This window comes from Eurypyga helias, unplaced genomic scaffold (genome assembly GCF_000690775.1).
Source record: "Eurypyga helias isolate BGI_N326 unplaced genomic scaffold, ASM69077v1 scaffold18433, whole genome shotgun sequence".
NCBI lineage: Eukaryota > Metazoa > Chordata > Aves > Eurypygiformes > Eurypygidae > Eurypyga > Eurypyga helias.
In genome coordinates, this window is record NW_010242222.1 from 37792 (window position 1) to 56075 (window position 18284).

Sequence of the window (18284 nt, forward strand, 5' to 3'; positions counted from 1 at the left end):
CTGATACAGCCCAGGATACGGTTGGCTTTCTGGGCTGACAGTGCACACGGCCGGCTCATGTTCAGCTTTTCATCCCCCAGTACCCCCAAGTCCTTCTCCTCAGGGCTGCTCTCTATCCCTTCTCTGCACAGCTTGTATTTGTTATGTGTGTTTGGGATTGCCCCGATCCAGGTGCAGGACCTTGTACTTGGCCATGTTGGAACTTCATGCAGTTCATATATTAAACATCCTGGAATCTCAACAAGCAGGAGACTCAAATTACTGAATATTGTGGAGAATTTCAGGGTGTTTATATCTTCAGTAAGTTAAAGAAGAAAAAAGATTAATAATGCCAAGCAGGGAAAAAAAAAAAAAAACCAACTTAGGAATTTTGTCTGTGGGTATTGAAATGAAGATGCTCTGAGGGCTGGAGCCCCTCTGCTATGGAGACAGGTTGAGAGAGTTGGGGGGTTTCAGCCTGGAGAAGAGAAGGCTCCGGGGAGACCTTATAGCACCTTCCAGTACCTGAAGGGGCTACAAGGAAGCTGGGAGGGACTTTTTACAAGGGCCTGTGGTGACAGAACAGGGGGTAATGGGTTTAAACTGGAAGAGGGGAGATTCAGGTTGGATATCAGGAAGAAGTTCTTCCCAGAGAGGGTGGTGAGGCACTGGGACAGGTTGCCCAGAGAAGCTGTGGAGGCCCCATCCCTGGAAGTGTTCAAGGCCAGGCTGGATGAGGCTTTGAGCAACCTGGTCTAGTGGAGGGTGTCCCTGCCCATGGCAGGGAGTTGGAACTGGATGGTCTTTAAGGTCCCTTCCAACCCAAACCATTCTATGATTCTATGTGTTTTAACAATGTAGAGAATTCTTAAGGGGGAGAAAAAGCTAACTCAATTTTATTTTCTAGTGTTTTGTTGCACTCAGTGTCATCTCATCCATGATTGAATTCTCTTGAAGTTACTGAGTGTGTACTAGTGAAAGCACTGAAGGATGTACTATTTCTGAATTCCTGTGTTAGATACTTTCTTATCTGGTTATTAAGAAAGTTGGGCTTGAACCCTGAAATAGAGCATTAGTAGATTAATGTTTTAAAACAGTCAAGATACGCTTTTTCAGATCACTGTTGATGCAATTGTAAATGTTTATCTGTAGAAACAGTCCAAAATCCTAAATTCTTAGATAATTTCTGGTAGCTGTTTGCTTATGGATTGTGTAAAAACTGGTGCGATGCTTTCTAACTGATCTTTGTGTAATCTTTCACTTCCTCATAAACTAGTTATGAGTTAGCAACAGGAGCTTACTTACCTTTCACTCTCCATCGTGTTACGTTCTGCAGCATTTTACTGTGTGCTGCTTTCATCTTTAAACCAGAGCATTCATAACGTGAAGGACTGCTGCAGTTATTTTGGGCCTCTGCTCGGACTATTTGAACTCACTTTTCTCCTGCTTTTAGGTCTGATGGTCAAAACGGAAGTTTCCCAGGTGGAAAGCAAATAGGTGGTTTTAATGCCATGCTGTTCTCAGGTTGTAATTTCACTGCCCATACCAGCTTTTAAATACAGAGTACGAAATAATGCTCTTGTTGCTCTCATACCCTGCTTCTTCCCTCTCAATAATTCCAATTTCCAACTCAAAAGTGCTTCAGTAACTCCTGTTAGTCCTCAACGTGTACTTCCTTGTACCTTATTCACTGTGAGTATCATCGGCCTAGTTAAGATAGGCCCCCCTAGTATTCATCAGCTTTCCCTCAAATGCTTGTTTTCACTTTGCTATAGAATTATCTTGGGTGATTGATTTTAAAAAATAAAGGAAGAAGTGGATCTGGGTATTGTGATTGCCTAATTGGTTCTAAAAGTCAAGCTGTTCCTTCTGCAATTAACTCTGACAAACTACAACTGGAAATTGGTCAGCGACTGATTTATGAACCATAAAAACAGTCAAAGCACACTTGTGCAGCGGTGCTGACCGACTCCGGAGGGCTGAGCGTGGCGAGGTTAACCCCGTGTTTTAAAACATGTGATGAATGCTCATGAAGAACATTTGGTCCTTTTTTGTAACCTGGTTCTGATGGAGCTACAGTTGGTTTCAGGTAACTGGAGAACTGTTCTGTAGGATTTTCGCGTTGTACGTGCATTTCAAATCTTCACTGAGATACTTCTAAAGAGCTGTTTTTCTGTCATTTTCATGTTATTGCTGTCAGGAGAGACAGGAGCAGGGCTAGAAAACATCAAGATAGTCTTAAGCTGTAGATATACACATAGATTTTATACCCACCTACAGGAAAACAGTATCTCTTTTTATTAATTCCTTTCCCATAACTTCAGATACTAGGTTAAGAAATATCTCTGTTATTAGATAATCTAATCTGAAAGGAATTAAGATTCGTTTACAATAAATTACTACTGTTTGCATTTTATCCATAAAAGGCTTGCTTATTTAATTACTAAATGGGAAAATGCACCCTATTTGTTGTGTTGGTTCTGCTGTTGTCTTCAGGCAGTAAAATTACTTTCTTGGAAATCACGCAAATGTCAAACTGTAATCTCTTGGATAAATAAATCAGAGGGTCTTGACTTAATTTTTCCAGTTACCTCTGCCTTTAAGCACAATCCTGAGTAGTTTTTAAAAAGCTTCAATATAAGCACAAAATTTTAATTCATCATCTTAATGAAGACAGGTGGTCTGCCATCAAAATTATATATAATTAGTGGTGAGGAGTATTTTAAACAGACACTAACTGTCACTGTCTCCAGGATGAAGGGAAAAAAGAAAAAACCTTTACGTTCTGTGGTGTTCTCATTAATTCTTACTGCTGATACCATTTTTCTCAGCCAGCATTGTGGTAATGTTGTTTGGCTATTGATTTATTCAAATCCTATTTTGGGATGGGTCTTCCTACTGCACATGGAAATGTCAAAGCAGGGGCCTGTAAGAGCTGCCTGCCTGGATGGAACGTGTTTGTCCCCCGTAATGGTGCAGTACGGAGGATAAAGGCATCCAAAGAAGACAGCTCAAGGCTTCATGGCAGTGGTGACAAACACAAATGCCCCCTCTTAATGTGCAGGAGGAGGAGTTACTGGGAAGTCAAGCATAGCTTAGCAAGGAGATTTTTGCTCTTGTGTGAATTTCACCTTCATCTCCTGGGGTCATCTTGGTCACAGTGACCAAGGTTACGAAACGGAGCACATGAGAACTGGTATGTGTGCTCTCGAGGGGGAGATGGACTCTGTCCAGGGGTCTGCATCCTCCTCGGAGCCTGAGCACTGGGAGAAGCAAATTGTGCCGTGTGTGGTTACAGTTGCTCACTGCATGTGGGTTTCAAATACTGCATTAAGCAGAAGAATACCTTTGGTTTGGGTTTGTTTGGGTTTTTTAGGTGATCTGCTTTCACCTCTCTTCTCTATTACAGGGGTTTTCAGGTGGATGTTGTTGCAGCCAGTGTGTCTGTGCCTCCTGCACTGTGGCACACTTACAACACCACCTTATTCCTTCTGCTATTTCCAGAGGCAGGGTGGTGCCTGTCCCCTGAGTCTGCTCCCCACCCAGAGCAGCGTTTGGCACAGTGGGAGGGAAGGAGAGGGGAGAATTTCATTCTGTGCCTGTAGCAGCTATTCCAGAAGGACACCCTGACCGAGCTGACAGCCAGGAATCAGGGCTTTCTTTTGTCTCGGGAGCAAGACATGTAGAATGTTCTGGGAGTCCTCAGCTGTGCTTGGCTGGCTGTAGGTTTTGTGAGTGACTTGACTGAACCACTGCTCAGAGGGAGGACTGTGCCTGCTCACCTCTCAGTACTGCCTCTGGGCTCACACCCCACTCATCCTCTTTGCAGAAAGCACTTAGAGGCCCAGCTCTGTGTCTTATCTCAGGGAGGCTCCTAGCACCACGTAGCACAATGTCTCCTGCTGCCAGCAGTTGGCTGGCTGTAGGTTTTGTGAGTGACTTGACTGAACCACTGCTCAGAGGGAGGACTGTGCCTGCTCACCTCTCAGTACTGCCTCTGGGCTCACACCCCACTCATCCTCTTTGCAGAAAGCACTTAGAGGCCCAGCTCTGTGTCTTATCTCAGGGAGGCTCCTAGCACCACGTAGCACAATGTCTCCTGCTGCCAGCAGCTTTACTCTTTAGAACATATGCTTGCAAGCAGATGGCTTTATGGGAAGGCTACCACAACAGTTCAGGAGCTACATTTGCCGTTTAGCAAAAAGAGGTCAGTGCAGTGTTTAGTCTTACCCTTTTTTCCCTGAAGGACTTTATTTACTGAAAGGGTGTGAGGTGAGCACTGCGGGGCTTGATCAAAGGAAGCTGTGAATGAGAGAGAAGCAAGCTGGTTGGCCACTGCATGTCCCTGAAGGTATGGGTGCTGATCTGCTGCAGGCTGATTCGTGTCACAAATAACGTGGCCTCCTTCAGAGCTACACTCCGTTCTTGCCGGTGCAGCAGGAACGGGCGCACGGTGCTGCTGCCCGAAATGCTGCTGCCAAAGAGAGGACTTTTCTCTCTTTCAAATATACATATATATATATACACACACACACAAATGTGTAATATTTCTAACTTAGTTCTACTGAAAGCCTTACTCCCTGGCCACCCTGTAGGCACATATAGAGAGGCAATATGCCAATGCAGTCAGAAATGGGGGAGGTGCAAGGGTGCTGCTGATGCTAGCTGGGAATGAGGAGCAGGCTGACAGGGTGTCTGAGTGTGTCCTTGAAGGCATTTTCTGCAGGATAGGAGGAGTGTGCTTAAGGTATCCTCCATATTCTCCTGTGTAATGATCCTAGGGCATGGATAATTAATAAGCAAGAAGCTTTTTCATGTGCTTTTAACTAAAGATCTGCTTCGGATGCTCTGTAATGAGGTGGTTTGTATCAAACCCTCCCCAACCCACAGCTGCCCTGAGGCTTGAGAGCAGGGGCTTCCTCTTTTGTTCTGCTGTGATGATGTCCTCTGACTCTCCTGATCCTTCTTTGCAATGACAAGATCAATCACTGCCTGATACTGCCACTGGATCCTGGTGCTCAAGAAGCTGTTGACCCTCTTGGAACACGTGTTTACAGTGTCCCTTCCTCAGGGCCTAAGCTGCACACCTTGTATTTTCTGGGATACTGAAGGGGATATCACCATTGCAGAGGACAGCTCTAGGGAAGCAGAGAAACATGAGGGGATAAAAGAGAAACAACACTAATTTAGGGAGTGACAGCAGAAGGTAGAGGCAGGTGCAGAAGTGAGAGGTTTTGAACCTGTAAAGAGGTAGATGAGGAAGGACAAAAGCATCAGAACTGTTTGACCGCTGTGGTTATCATCAAACACGAAAGGGCGTGCCCGTCTCTTTCCATAATGTAGGAGGCACTTCAGGGTGTTGTAGGAGCTCCCAGTCCTTCAGAGCCACCTTTTTGGTGTGGTTTGGAAGGTGGGGCGTGCCTGTCTCTTTCCATAATGTAAGAAGCTTCTATGAAGCTTCAGGGTGTTGTAGGAGCTCCCAGTCCTTCAGAGCCACCTTTTTGGTGTGGTTTGGAAGGTGGGGCCTACTTTGGTCCTCATCTTTACGTCCCTGCGTGGTGCTGGAGCCCGGCGAGTGCGTGTCCGCAGCAGGGCGCCTGGCATGACTTCACCCAGGAGCGTGTTTCACACACACCACAACCGCTCCGGCCCTGCGGACAGTAGGGACAGGGGCAGGTTCTGCTTTGGGATGGCACTGCTGCTCTGAACCGAACACCGACCCGCACATCGGTGTCCCCCTCGCTGTGCGAGTGCCTGGCCCTGGGGCGTTGGCAGCCCTGACTGGCACCGGGGAGAGCCTCTTTGTGCTCAGTGAAAACCCAGCGAGGGAGGTCGGGCTGTCACAGTCCAAGGGGTTTCTGAACGTCCTTCTTGATCATGAGTTAGGTAGGTGTTTGTAGCTGTTGGAAAAGGGACAGCTTGGCTACAAGGTACCTTTCAAGTCTCCCTCTGTGAAGGGAAAAAGTGCAATGCAAAAGATGTATGTTTCTTCAGTACCTTTGCTCTCTCAAGTGCTTAAAATATCTATGGTTACTGCTTCTGTTTCTTTGCCTTTTCTTCTCCACCTCTAAAAACTGAATAAGCAGCAGACAAAAAAAATTCAGACCCAGTTTTTGGTAAAGAGGAGTCACGAGCCATTGAACACAATCTTCTCTGTAGACCTGACATCATTCTATTTTTCTTAAAATAAGCTTCAGGAAGTTTTTCTGCGGGGGTACATTGTGTTCTGTTTTGATCAGTTTTATCTGTTTTGGAAGGAGTGATTCCCGCCACCCCTTCCCCCGATACATGCCTAGACCCATGAAAATACTTAACACAAACCAGTATCTTATACAAACCTTTGCTTCATAGAAGATTTGCAAAAAATTCTCCTTTTCTCTCTTCAGCGGCTTCTGGCAAATCTAAATCTTTGTTTTAAACACAGAAGCTGTTATTACTGGGGTGAGTGATTCAGTGAAACGATGCAGTACAGTAGTAAGTCTAATTAAACAATGCTTGTTTTCCCCAAATTGCTGATTTCTGAATATGCAATTTGTGTCAGCTTCAGTCAGTTGAGTAGACTGGTCTCCGGAGGGCTATTGCTTTAGTGTTCGTAGTCGCTGTAGTATAGTTCATTAAGAAGCTATCACAGAATCCCCCTGGGAAGAATTTATAAAAGATTATCTGCTTGCTCTGAAGTAACCCTGGGGACAAATGTCAAGGAGTCAGCAACAGAAGTAAGGGATTTTAGAGGAGTGCTCCTGCATACTTGGCAATTCACGACTGTCTTGGTCTGGGAAAAGAACAGACTATAATTGTTCCTGTTTCTGTCCCTCTAGTATATTTGGGCACAGAAGAAATCGTTTTCTAGCCTTCCTCCTTGTTTTGTGTTTGCTAACTGGAGCAGTTCATGCCATTTAAATTACCCAAAGCTCTCGAAGTAAGCTCCCCTTGTTGTGTTTGGGTGGGAGCTGGGATTGCAGGCACATGAAAATTGAGATGGCCTTTGTGGCTGATGAAATAAATCGGAGATTCTCTTCATCATGTTATTCCAGGGGGAAATGGTGCTTTACCTGGAATTTGGCAAGATTAGAGGGGAGCAGGACAGGGAGAGGAAATGTACAAGAGAACATTTTATTTGGGAGAAGACTGTTTAGGAGGGAAGGTTTTTTATAAACTACTAAGTGCCTACCATCTCTGGTAAAAAATATTCCTGGTATGAAAAAGTACTTTTTTTTAACCCCTTGGAGCGGTGGTAAGTTTTGTGCAGTCACTTACGTTGTAGTGGTTGCAGTAGTCCATGGGGAGAGATCAGAAATGTTTGTGGAAGCGTGATGAGCGGGCAGAAAGAGAGGTCCAGCAGAGCCTGGGAAGGTGGGGCTGGGTGGGATGAAGGATGCTTGGTTTTCCAGGCTGCGGCAAAGAGAGAAAGGAGCTGGCTTGTTTGTAAGAGACGATGGAAGGAGACGAATGGAAGTGGAGAACCATCTTGAGCTGGTGGGTAGGCAGACAGGGCAGCAGAGAGCTGTCCCGGGAGACAGCCGTGCAGTGGCTTTCAGCATGCTGAGTTTTTGGGTGTAATTTCAAGCCCTTTTCCAAACCATGATGTACGAAGTTTGGCACTTTTATTGGAGCTACTGCTTCAGTTTGTAAAAAGCATTTGCCTACGACATCTGCTTGCATAAATGATTGTCGTGCCTTTCATTGATCTGAACGGGTTAAATTGTTTATATATAAAAAATGGTTTAGCAACGAGCTTTAATTTGATCGGTCTGTTAGATCAGAAACACTCCTCGGATCTCTAAAGAAATTTCTTTGATTGGAAGTTCATTAGCTGCTTTTGTCTGGCTTGTTCTCCGCTTACGTTAATTCATTAAATATACTTTGCCCGTTAAAGGCAGTTCTTAATTTACAATTCGCGTGTTTACTCTCTCTTCAAAAGAGTGCGGTGTGGCTGTATTTCCAAAAATCGGCAGGCGCCGCTCAACGCTTGTCCGGTACGTGGGTTCAGTGGCATGGGCTTTTGTGAAACGGCTGTGAGAGCTGCCACTCGGGGAGATTGGGTGACTGAATTAGGACCTCCCACAAATGCAGTGCTTTGAGACTCTCCAGCCTCAGGAGAGGCTATTTCAAAAGCTGTGTTGAGGATTTTGATTCCTTGCTCTTGAACCTGAAACACGGCTGCAGTAGCAGATTTTGTTTTCCCCATTTGGCATGCCGTAAATAAATCTGTGGGTGGGGGTTTAATGGAACTTTGCACTCAAATGCAACACAGAAATACTCAAGAATGAGAAGGGGTGACTATAAAGGGTTGTTGATCTGACTTGCTTGTGTTGACTTCCCCATGCTTGAACTCAAAGTAATGGCAGTGCCAAGGAGCAGAGTGTGTTTCCTTCATTATTTCCTCCTGAATTTAACGAGGTACTGCTCATTAGGTCAAGTGTGATACTTGAATCTTCCCAACTAACACAGTAGAGGGGAATTAAAATCACTTGCTTACCTGAGACCTGCAGTTGGCTTGTGAAGGTGATGGGCAAAGTCCCCGGGAGACCAGGGGGATGGGGATGGGGCCTGCCTGGCCACAGCTGGAGCAGAAACCAGGGAAAGCAGTTTGGGGAATTCTGCAGGGTCCATCCTGAGCAGACCATGCCGTTTCGATACAAAAAGAACGGGAGGTCCTCAGGTCTGCTGTGAGGTTACCCCTTAACAGTGGGTGTACTTGTGCCCTGTAAGTTGGGTGTTAGGCGTAGAGGAAAGCAGACCAAAAGAAGCATTGTAAAGGAAACAGCTGTGCCGGGTATTCGCCCTGTGAGCAGGCGGATCCCTGGGTCTGACACTCCTTTTGCAAGCAGACTCTCCTTCAAGTGGAGCCGCGTGAAGGTGTGTGTTATTAACATTTTACAGTGACATCTGCCCTGCTCCTACGCGCAAAGATGACCTTAAGAATTCTTGTATATAGGGTTAACTTTCTGGTTTCAGAGGTTTTAAGCCAGAAGCGTTCAAAGCCAAGGCTGCTGCTTTATTGCATTAGAAGAAAACAGAAGTTTCTGAGCTGTTAAATCTGACAGGATCTTCGGTGGCTTGCAAATCCTTCTCGTTTGTCAGAAAAAGTTGAAGCAAGCGTTCCGGCGAGTGCTTATCTGCGTGCCGTAAGCAGCTCTGCTCCAGTCGGTACTGCAAAGGGATTATTTTTGCAATGCAACAGTGTCAAGTTTTCCCTGTATGAAACGCTTCACTCTTTGCTCATCTGTTCCATCCCACTTCCCTTTCTCAATATCCTAGATTTAAGTCCAGGTTAGCCACAAACTCGTTACAAAGAGTGTTGCCCTCTGGTAGTAATTCAGCATTATTGTTCATGGAGCCATGCAAGGGTATAAAATGAATCCAGCACATCATAAAACTTGAATAGGTGGAAACATCAGAAGGGATATTGAGGATTTCACACGTTAGTAATAATCCTTTCACGCTTTTTGGTGTCTAGAACGGCTGTGAAAATGTACAACACTCTGAAAACTCACAGCCTTGCCGAGGTTTTTGCTGGTTTTTTTTGTTGGTTTTCTTTGTGCAAAGCCAGCCCGAATGAGTCAAGTGTCCCAAAGTCTTAAAGCTTAGGGTTCAGCAAAGGAGAATTTGGGCGCAATTTAGGTAAACTTTGAAAGTGGGTGCTTACGGAATGGGAAAAGGATGTGATCTAATTTACATTGCTGTTTTGAGTTGCAACACTGACTCACGTAAGGTATGGTTCCGCGCTCCTTGTGTCGGAGCAGAAGGTGTTTGGTCTGGAGAGGCCATCTGCAAGGGTCCTGGTGGGGAGGCAATTTATTCCCACTTCTTCAAGCAGAAGAAAGCAGATTACTGTGCTTTAGTAAAGGCCCCATTATCAAAGGTTGCGGAAAACATGCAGCGGGTTAAAAATGGATGCATGAAATTCTTAACACCCCCAAGACATTTACTCTGCCTCCCTGAAGGGCCATACAGCCTTTGAGGACAGCAGTGGAAGGGGCTCCTGACCTTCAGGGTCAGAGCATCTGCTGGGGCAGGGTCTGGCTGGAAGCAGAGGCAAGCTCGGCCGTCCCTGGCTACACACCTGGCATCAGTCAGTGCCGGGGCTGCATCCATGCTGGGGGCAACGCCCCGAGGGTCGCCCGGGAGCAGTGATGCTGTGCTCTGCTGTGGACCCTCTCATGCCCAAGTGCAAGTGGAAGCCAAGGCTTTCATGCCTGTTCTACTCTCCAGGTTCTGCACACCACTGGAATCTTCCTTTAATCTGTGAATTTGGCTTGTATTTTTCTGTGTCGCCATCGCTCTGTACACACAGTTTATCCCAGGGATTGCTTAGCACAGGTTTCCTTAATACCACGTTTTGCCAACCTCGGCTGTGCCCAGTTGCTGCGACAGTTGCAGCTGAACAAGCACAGAGCTTAAACGAAGGGTAAAACGATTCCTTTCGTCCATAATTTAAATAGTCTGTTTTCCCGTAAGGAACTGGTAGTATGGTTGTTTGGGAGCGGGGATAACCGCTCGGCACTATACCATTAAAATGTATGGATAACTGTAATCCTTCGGTGTCTTGCGCGCGTCCCTTTTTGCACTTTGTGTCTGAGCTGCCGCTGAAGACGATGAGTACGTTTGAGACAGTTGCTGCCTTGGCCGCTCCGGATCATTGCAGAAGCTCCGTTAGGAGAAGATGCTGATACCGTGTCTGACAATATCAGCTTTGCTGGGCGCCTTCACCTTATTAAAAGCAGATAAACTGAGTGGGTTGGTTGTGCAAGATCAAAGGAAAATTGGATCGTGAGAGGCCGTTGTCCGGATAACGCTGACATTGTGTCTTTTTCATTAGGGCATAATTGGATAGCGTTTGTAAGGGATATGAATATCTGTGGTCCACCACTCAGCAGAGGCCCTGGAACAGGAAACAAACTGAAACATGCTCGTTTATTGAAGTTTTTTGCCATGGGTAGGAATTTTTAACTTCGAGGCTTTATCTTTATTGTGAAAGGTACAATTTAGGCATGAAAAAATCAATGTGAGGTGTTTGTCCCACCACTGGAAACAAGGCAGTGTGCTTTTCGTGGGTAGGCAGCGCGAGCGGGCTGGAAAGGCAGGAGGTGCAATGCTGACGTTACCTAACTGTCTGGAAGGTGCCAGCTCCAGTGCCCAGACTTCAGTGGGGTTTGCAGTAGGCTGGCTTGGTTGTGCTGCAACTAAGAAAACGGTCTGTAGGTAGAAAAGCGTAGCCTCGGAGTTGGTGGTGGGTGATGCCTTTAAGTCTCTTTCTGTAGTACTTGGATCTTGTGCGTTTCCTTCTTCTCCGAAGGTTGTAACTGAGGATGTGGACTTTTAAATCGATGCTAGTGGAACGCTTTTGGAGAAGCTCACCCCAAATGAAGCTGTGTTTGATGACACTATTTGGAGGCAGATTCCCCGGAAGGTTCCTCTTTGCAGGAGTTGCAAACCCTCTCTATTCTGCTGTGTTTAAATAGATACTTAGAGGCAGTAAAATGATTTGAGACATATGCTTATATAATAATGGTGTTTCTCTGTACTCATACTACCCCTAAATCTCATTTCTCTCATATTTTGACAGTTTCAAATATTTGTCTGACACCATTTCAATTTTTTAATTTTAAGAATGGATTGCTGCGTTAAGTTTTATACCCACCCTTTGAAGTCAGCAGTACAGTCAGTTGGTGTATGCTAAGGTATGGTTCCTCTCCTTGAGCAGCAAATCAACAGGAATAAGGCTTCTGTACACACAGAAAGATCTGAACTTGTGTTTGAATATGCAGTATTTGTTTTTTGGTGACTTCTGAATACCAAGCATCCATGAAATGGGGAAAGGTTTTTCAGTTTTTTGATTCAAATTGCTAAAACGTCACCCTTAATCTGGAAGCGGTTTCCAGTAATTTTAGGGCTTAATAGAAAAATCAAGCATGTGAATGTGTTTGAAGCAGCTGAAGTGCATGCCTAACTGACTGTGCTTTTCCTTTGCAGGATGTTGTCTGGGGGTTAAACTCTTTATTCACTGTAAGTAAACAAATATTTTGCATATCCATTTTCCTTTTACCTGCCTAATTTGGTTTCAGCATCACCTGTTGTGAACCTGTTGCCTCTTAAACTTCAGGTCATTATTTCCATTGGCTTCAGTGGGTGTTGTACAAGTACAAAATCGGTTTGTGGTTCTGTCTGTATTGCTGCCAGTCTCATACCGACGGTCTGAAATGCCAGCTTTTTCATACATCGCTTTTACTTTCGGTTTCAAAACATCCATTATGGGATATTTTGGTAACACGTTACTTAGGATCTTTCACACAGTATGAAATTCCTTCCCCTGGTTTGCAGGAAATTGAGATTCATATTGCTCTGAGAAGGAATTGTGTTGGTGTTATGTTTTTAAAAATGATAGTTAGGAATTCATGACTGCCCTGCAGTCTCATTCCTGTTTTGTACACTTATATTCCCACAGAATTTGCACAAACCCTGGCTTGTTGCAGAAACTATATGATCTTTTTCAGGGATCCCATTTTCCCCCTTTTCCTTAGATTGACAGGAGCAAGAAACCTGTGCCTTGTAATTATGGGAACAACTTGAAAATGGAGGAGAGAGCAGGAAGCTGCAAGAGGCAAGCAGGATGCAACAGCTTCTTTTGCTCTAAAAGCAGAGGGAGACTAAATTTCTACTGTGAAAAGCTGCCTTTTTTTAGGGAGCCCAGGATTATGGACCCCTTCCACAGCCATTACTGCTGGGTAGGAAGGTCAGGAGAAAGCAAAGAAAGGCACTAACTTGGTTGCCACATTGGCCATTGACTCTGGAGAGAACTACCCCAGCCTCTCCGGGGTGTACAGAGGAGGCTGTGAGAAGCTTTGGGTAAGGAGCATCGCTGTGCGCTTCTCTAGCCCCAGCCTGCTTTTGGAGAGAGGGATTCCTTCCACCACTACCTGCGGAAGGAGGGGCGGAGAAGGGACTGTTCCCAGTACTGGCACCAGGATTATGGGACGTTTCTGAAACATCTGGCAGAGACCAGGCCAAGGGCTGGCTACAATCTCCTCCGCTTTCCTGGCATCCAAAGGCTTGATTTGTTTCAACTTCTTTGGTAAATTGATTTAGAAGGTTGGAGAGCACTTGCCTTTTCAACAAAGAGTAATTGCATTTCCTGGTTAGTCTCCCACTGCATGCTAAGTAACTGGGAGAAAGCAAAATCCACGGGAGGTGCAAAGTTCTGGCCTTCGGAGCCAGAACTGCACGTAAAAATAATCTGTTGGGCAGACGGCTGCAAAGCGCGATGGTCATGCATCGGAGACCGCAGGGATTTGTCATGGTAAGAGCTGTGCTGCCCAGCTTGCCTCTTGGATTTCCTTCACACCCAGCTTCTGGTAGATAACCAGGCTTTGAAAAGCTGGCACTGGATTGTACTGGCGTTGCTGATTCTTTTGGGGTTTTCTTGAAGAAAGTGAGTGAAAATGAGGTGGATCGGTGTCCTGGTTTGAATGAAATGGGGGGTTTGCTGCTTGAAAACAAGTGGGAGAGTAGCACGAGCCTTTCGTGCTTGTGAAACAATGGTCTGTCACTGCTGTCACAGGCTAAGCCTGAACTGGGGAAAGTGATCTGGGCTGCAGGCAGAAGAGGGTGGTTTATGTTTCAGTGTTATTTTTTATGATAATTCCTCTTTTATCACCATCTTGGTTTCCTTTAGTTTTAACCCTAGACCCTTTCTCCTCTTGAATTTAATATTTATTGAGATTAAATTGCCAAACCTGAGGTTTACTTTGATTATTTCTGTTCCCTGGCTCCACATGTCCTTCCTCTTGGGGGTCTTCCTTTCCTCTCGGCTGTGTTCTTCCCATTGCACTAAACCTGGAGCCTGACAGACAGGAAAGATGATATAGTTTCTTCACAGAGGGAATTCAGTCACTTGGCTAGGGAGATGGTGTGATGGAAGCTCCTCCTGCTTTATCACCAGGCTGTTTGCAGGAGTTTTTTAAGGGTTTACTTTACCCTTGAACAAAAATCAATGGGAATTTCAGAAACTTTAAATGTTCCTTCAACCTTTGATTTATAACTGTCTCAGTTTTCAAATAGAAATGCATCCCTGCCAGAGAGAAGTGTCACGGGGCTGTGTGTGACGTGCCACCGGTTGGGGTGGAATGCCTTGCTGCTGTTGTCATTAATTGTGATTTGGTTTGTAATCATCCAACTCCAGCAGGGATACCGGTCGGGGTAGTGAGAAAATGGCACTACACTCACTGGGCTTGTTGGCTTTGCTTCATTATCTTGTTAATTAGGGCTTTGGATGCCTTGTATGGTGCGGTGAGTGGGAACCCTATAACGTTCTCTGTTTCTTTTTCAGGATCTTTTGAATTTTGACGATCCTTTGAATATTGAGGCTGCAGAGCATCATTTGCGTGACAAGGTGAGTCAGAGTTTTATTTAAAGCATGTTGTTCCTAAACAAATACACACACTGTACTCGGCGATTCCCAGTCAGTCCTTTTAAAGCATACGAGTCGGTACTTCAGGCTGTGGAGTGACTCGTATCAGCAACCAGTTATTCAAAGAAAATGCGCTTCATCTGGGAAAATAAACCCGACGCAGCAGTGTTATTCACCCTATGCTAGAACTGTTGACAAGGATGTGGTCATATTCCCAAAACAGATGATCTTTTCCTTCTCGTTTCTGAGATTTTTCCCTGAAGTTGTACAGCTTCTGTGCAGCAAACGATAGCAAATTGGTGTGGCGGAGTTGCATGAGTAGCCTTTACCCTAGATGGCCTTCATAAAGGTCTCATCCTTCTCTGCCTCTTCTAAAATGCAACTTTTTGCTTCACAACTCGTACATCTTCCGTGCTTCTATGAAGCCAGGAGAAATCTGGGCATGTTTGGAAGACAGGAGTGGAAACTTCATTTCCTTTTTACTCATCCTGTTCATTCTGGGTGTATTATGGACCAGGCAAAGCAAAAGATGGGATTGATTAGTGGCTTGGTGAATACCTGTGAGATATGCCTCTCAACTGAGATTGCGCGTGGAGGTGGAGAAAGTACTAATTTCCCCTTTGTATGGATTTCTGAAGTCATGTCCCGTTATTGAGATGCATGCCTTGAGCACGTGAAAGTTATGCTTGGCGTGTTCAGGATGTTTTAATTAAACTCTGCCGATACTCTTATTGGAAGTTAAAGACTGTGTTACTTAGATGCATGCCTTGAGCATGTGAAAATTACGCTTGGCATGTTCAAGATGTTTTAATTAAACTCTGCCAATACTCTTATTGGAAGTTAAAGACTGAAGAAAGTTTCCAGGTAAATGTTGATTTGAAGAAGTCATTGGAAACACAAGGTCACGCAGTGCACCTAATTTATCTCATTTTTTCAAGAGGAAACATCAGGATGGCAAATTCATCTTTCTAGCTTCTGATTTGAAGAAGTCATTGGAAAGTCACGCAGTGCACCTAATTTATCTCATTTTTTCAAGAGGAAACATCAGGATGGCAAATTCATCTTTCTAGCTTTCTTGTTTAATGAGATCTGATAGCTATTCTGGGATTTGTCAGTGTTTGCAGGGCTGGGATGAGACTGTAAGCCTAAGGTGAGAAAAAATTAGTATACGCCTACGCGGGAAGAGGTGTTTTAAATGGTTTTGTTGTATAATTTTGGCAGAGTGTGCCAGGAAGCCTTCCAAGCCATAGAACACTGAATGCAGTCACAGCGGGGCTACAGCCCAAGAAACAAAACCAGTGTAGTGAAGGTAGCAGGCTGAATCATTTTCTTTGTTTTAATTGTTAGATTGAACTATTCTCTGATATCTTGCCAGGGAAATTTGTAGCACTTCGGGAATGGTGGGCTCAGCCTATTGCTGAGCGTGGAATTTGGCACTTGATTTCTTTTAACTGACAGAGGGAACGCGGTTTATTTATCCGGTGTCTGGGCAGGTGGTTGTAAGGAGAGATGCTCCCAGTACTAGTACAGTCTTGTCAGGCCTGCTGAGGCTCTGGTAGGTGAGCATTACCAGCGCTCCGAGTAAATTGTTAGACCTCAGCGCAACCGGCCGGGAATGTAAACCCGAAGTAGTCTCCACAGGTATCTGTACAATTCAAGTTCTGCCACGTTAACTTTTTTTTGGAGCTTATCTGAATTTAGTCTGGGGATTTCACTGACAGTGACAGCACCAGGTAGTGCTGGATTTTCCATGGTATGTCTTAGGGCAGCATCAGGACAAAACCAATAGGGCTCTCGTCTGGAGAGAGTAAATTATGCAAGGGAGAGGAATGGCCGATTGTAAAATTGGCCTCAAAGGATGCAGTTGCAGCGCTGAGTTAGTTTTTGTCTCTCTCAGGCATAGATGATATGTAGCATATAAGCAGTTTGTTGTGAAGTGGAACTGCTGTGGTCCTGTCTCTTAACAAACCGCTTACAGTGCACGATATGATGAATGTGGGAATGCTCATGGGTTTCCCTTGAGACATTTTTACGTGTGTAATACAATATACAGAGAGTGTATATGGAACGTATATGCCCGCATGCACAGCCTGTACACAACCAGCTGTGCAAATCTGTCTATATACAGATACTTCTGCATGCAGACATCTGTGTCTAACAGACGCTCTGAGAGAGTGCCTGTGGTCATTCGACAGCGTGGGCTTGTAACAGCCAAAGCCAGTGGACATCGAGCTGTCTTCTGTGGTTCTCCTGGAGGAGATGACTCAGTATTTTACTGATGTCATTTCAGATCTCACATCCTGGGATCCCTTTGCTGACATTCCAGGCTAAGAGGGGCTGCCTGAGAGGTTAACAGCTAAACTGAAGCTTCCCTCTGGTTATTGCAAATGTGAAACGGGAGTTTGTTCAGTTCTGTAGGCTGGTATTAAGTCATCAAAATGACTGCAGCCTTGCAGATGCTGGAAGAAATCACGTCATGGTTATAAAATCCTTATTATTGAGCCCTGGAAACCAGTTGTTCTGTGAATGTTTGTGTTACAGATCAGCCTGTGAGGGATAGTTAGGATCTCCTCCTGCAGAAGGAACCTCCTAATGGCTAATATTTGAGCACATAGTTGTAGTTTTTGGGAAAGCAGGATGTAAATATGATAGAAAATTCAGAGCTCAGGTTGTTCAATTAATTGCTGTAAAAAACCCTCTGTCTTACCTGAAATCTGAGTTAGTGCAGCTTCAGCTTCCAGGCCTCGGGAGCCTCCTTCAGCTCCAGGAAAGAGCTGCCAGTTGCTGAACCTTGTCCCTCGCTGCTTCCCTCAGCCGGTGGACATCAAGTCACTTTAAAATGAATTATTTTTTAAAGTATGTACGGTGGTTTATACAGCTTGAGTAACTCTACAGTCTTCCCCACAGGCTTTGCAAGATGTCAGTAACTTTTGGGAAGATTGTACAGTAAATTTGGGCAGTCATCAGATTTTCACAAATGCTAGATAGAGAGATTATCTCGATATTCAGGCTTGCTAGCCCTCTACTTATGTGTGACTTCAGTTTTGCAGAGGTGGGACCCCCATCTTTGCCTGCGTTGGTACTGTTGAAGTGATTTTATCGTCATTGCTATCAGTTTTGCCAATCGTCACTTGATCTTGTGATTGTCATCAGGTGATGTTGGCTCCTCCAAAGCTCAGTTACCCACATGGCAATCTTGTTCTGCATATGGTCAGACATCCCCCCCTTCAGCCTGTGAGCTCAATCTCCTGTCCTCTTGCCGTGCACCTCTGAGGGTGCTCTGTCCTCTCCGTAACCTCCTCGTCAGTACTGGGGGGGCTGCTTTTACCAGTGAGCCCTGTTCCTCAGCCTCTCCTCAGCCCAAGGCCTTCCCTGCAGCGCTGTCCCCAGCCTGGCATCTGGCACTGTCCCCATGCAGGGGCTGAGTGTGTCCCAGAGGCAGGGTTTTGCATTCGGCCTGGGCCCTCCTGAGGTTGCTGTTGGCTCTTCCTCCAGCCCACGCAGGTCCCAGTGGAGGGTGGATTTGCCCTCTGGCATGTTGGCTGCATCCTCTTTAGTGACTGTATTTCTGTAGAGCTGCTACCTACTTCCACGCTCATCCGGTTTCTAAACAAACCTTCCTGCAAGCTCGTTGACTGTGGCTTTCAGCATTTAATAAGGCATTCAGATAAAATCATAGTTTCCCTTCACTCTTCCTACTTCCCCTCACCCTCCCACTTTTCTTTAACTCATAGTTGTTTCCAGCTTAGGGAAATTTTGCATTGTTCATTTCTGTAGCGTTAACTTTTTAGAACATTCCTGGTGCCCACGTTGCACTGCAGTTAGGTCCCAATCCCTGGAAGGTAAGTAATCATCCTCTCTTGGTTTAGAGCTCAGTAAATCAGAATGAAAAGGT

At 45.2% G+C, this 18284-nt stretch overlaps 1 protein-coding gene across 1 annotated transcript in view; it reads left to right on the forward strand.

The window, feature by feature from the left end:
- The window catches only part of UBE2F (ubiquitin-conjugating enzyme E2F (putative)), a 67347-nt gene that overhangs the window by 35498 nt on the left and 13565 nt on the right, over window positions 1-18284 (forward strand). Inside the window, exons 7-8 of the mRNA XM_010149025.1 lie at window positions 11956-11988; window positions 14309-14371. Of these exons, the coding sequence (XP_010147327.1) occupies window positions 11956-11988; window positions 14309-14371 (96 nt within the window). The remainder of the gene's footprint in view (window positions 1-11955; window positions 11989-14308; window positions 14372-18284) is intronic.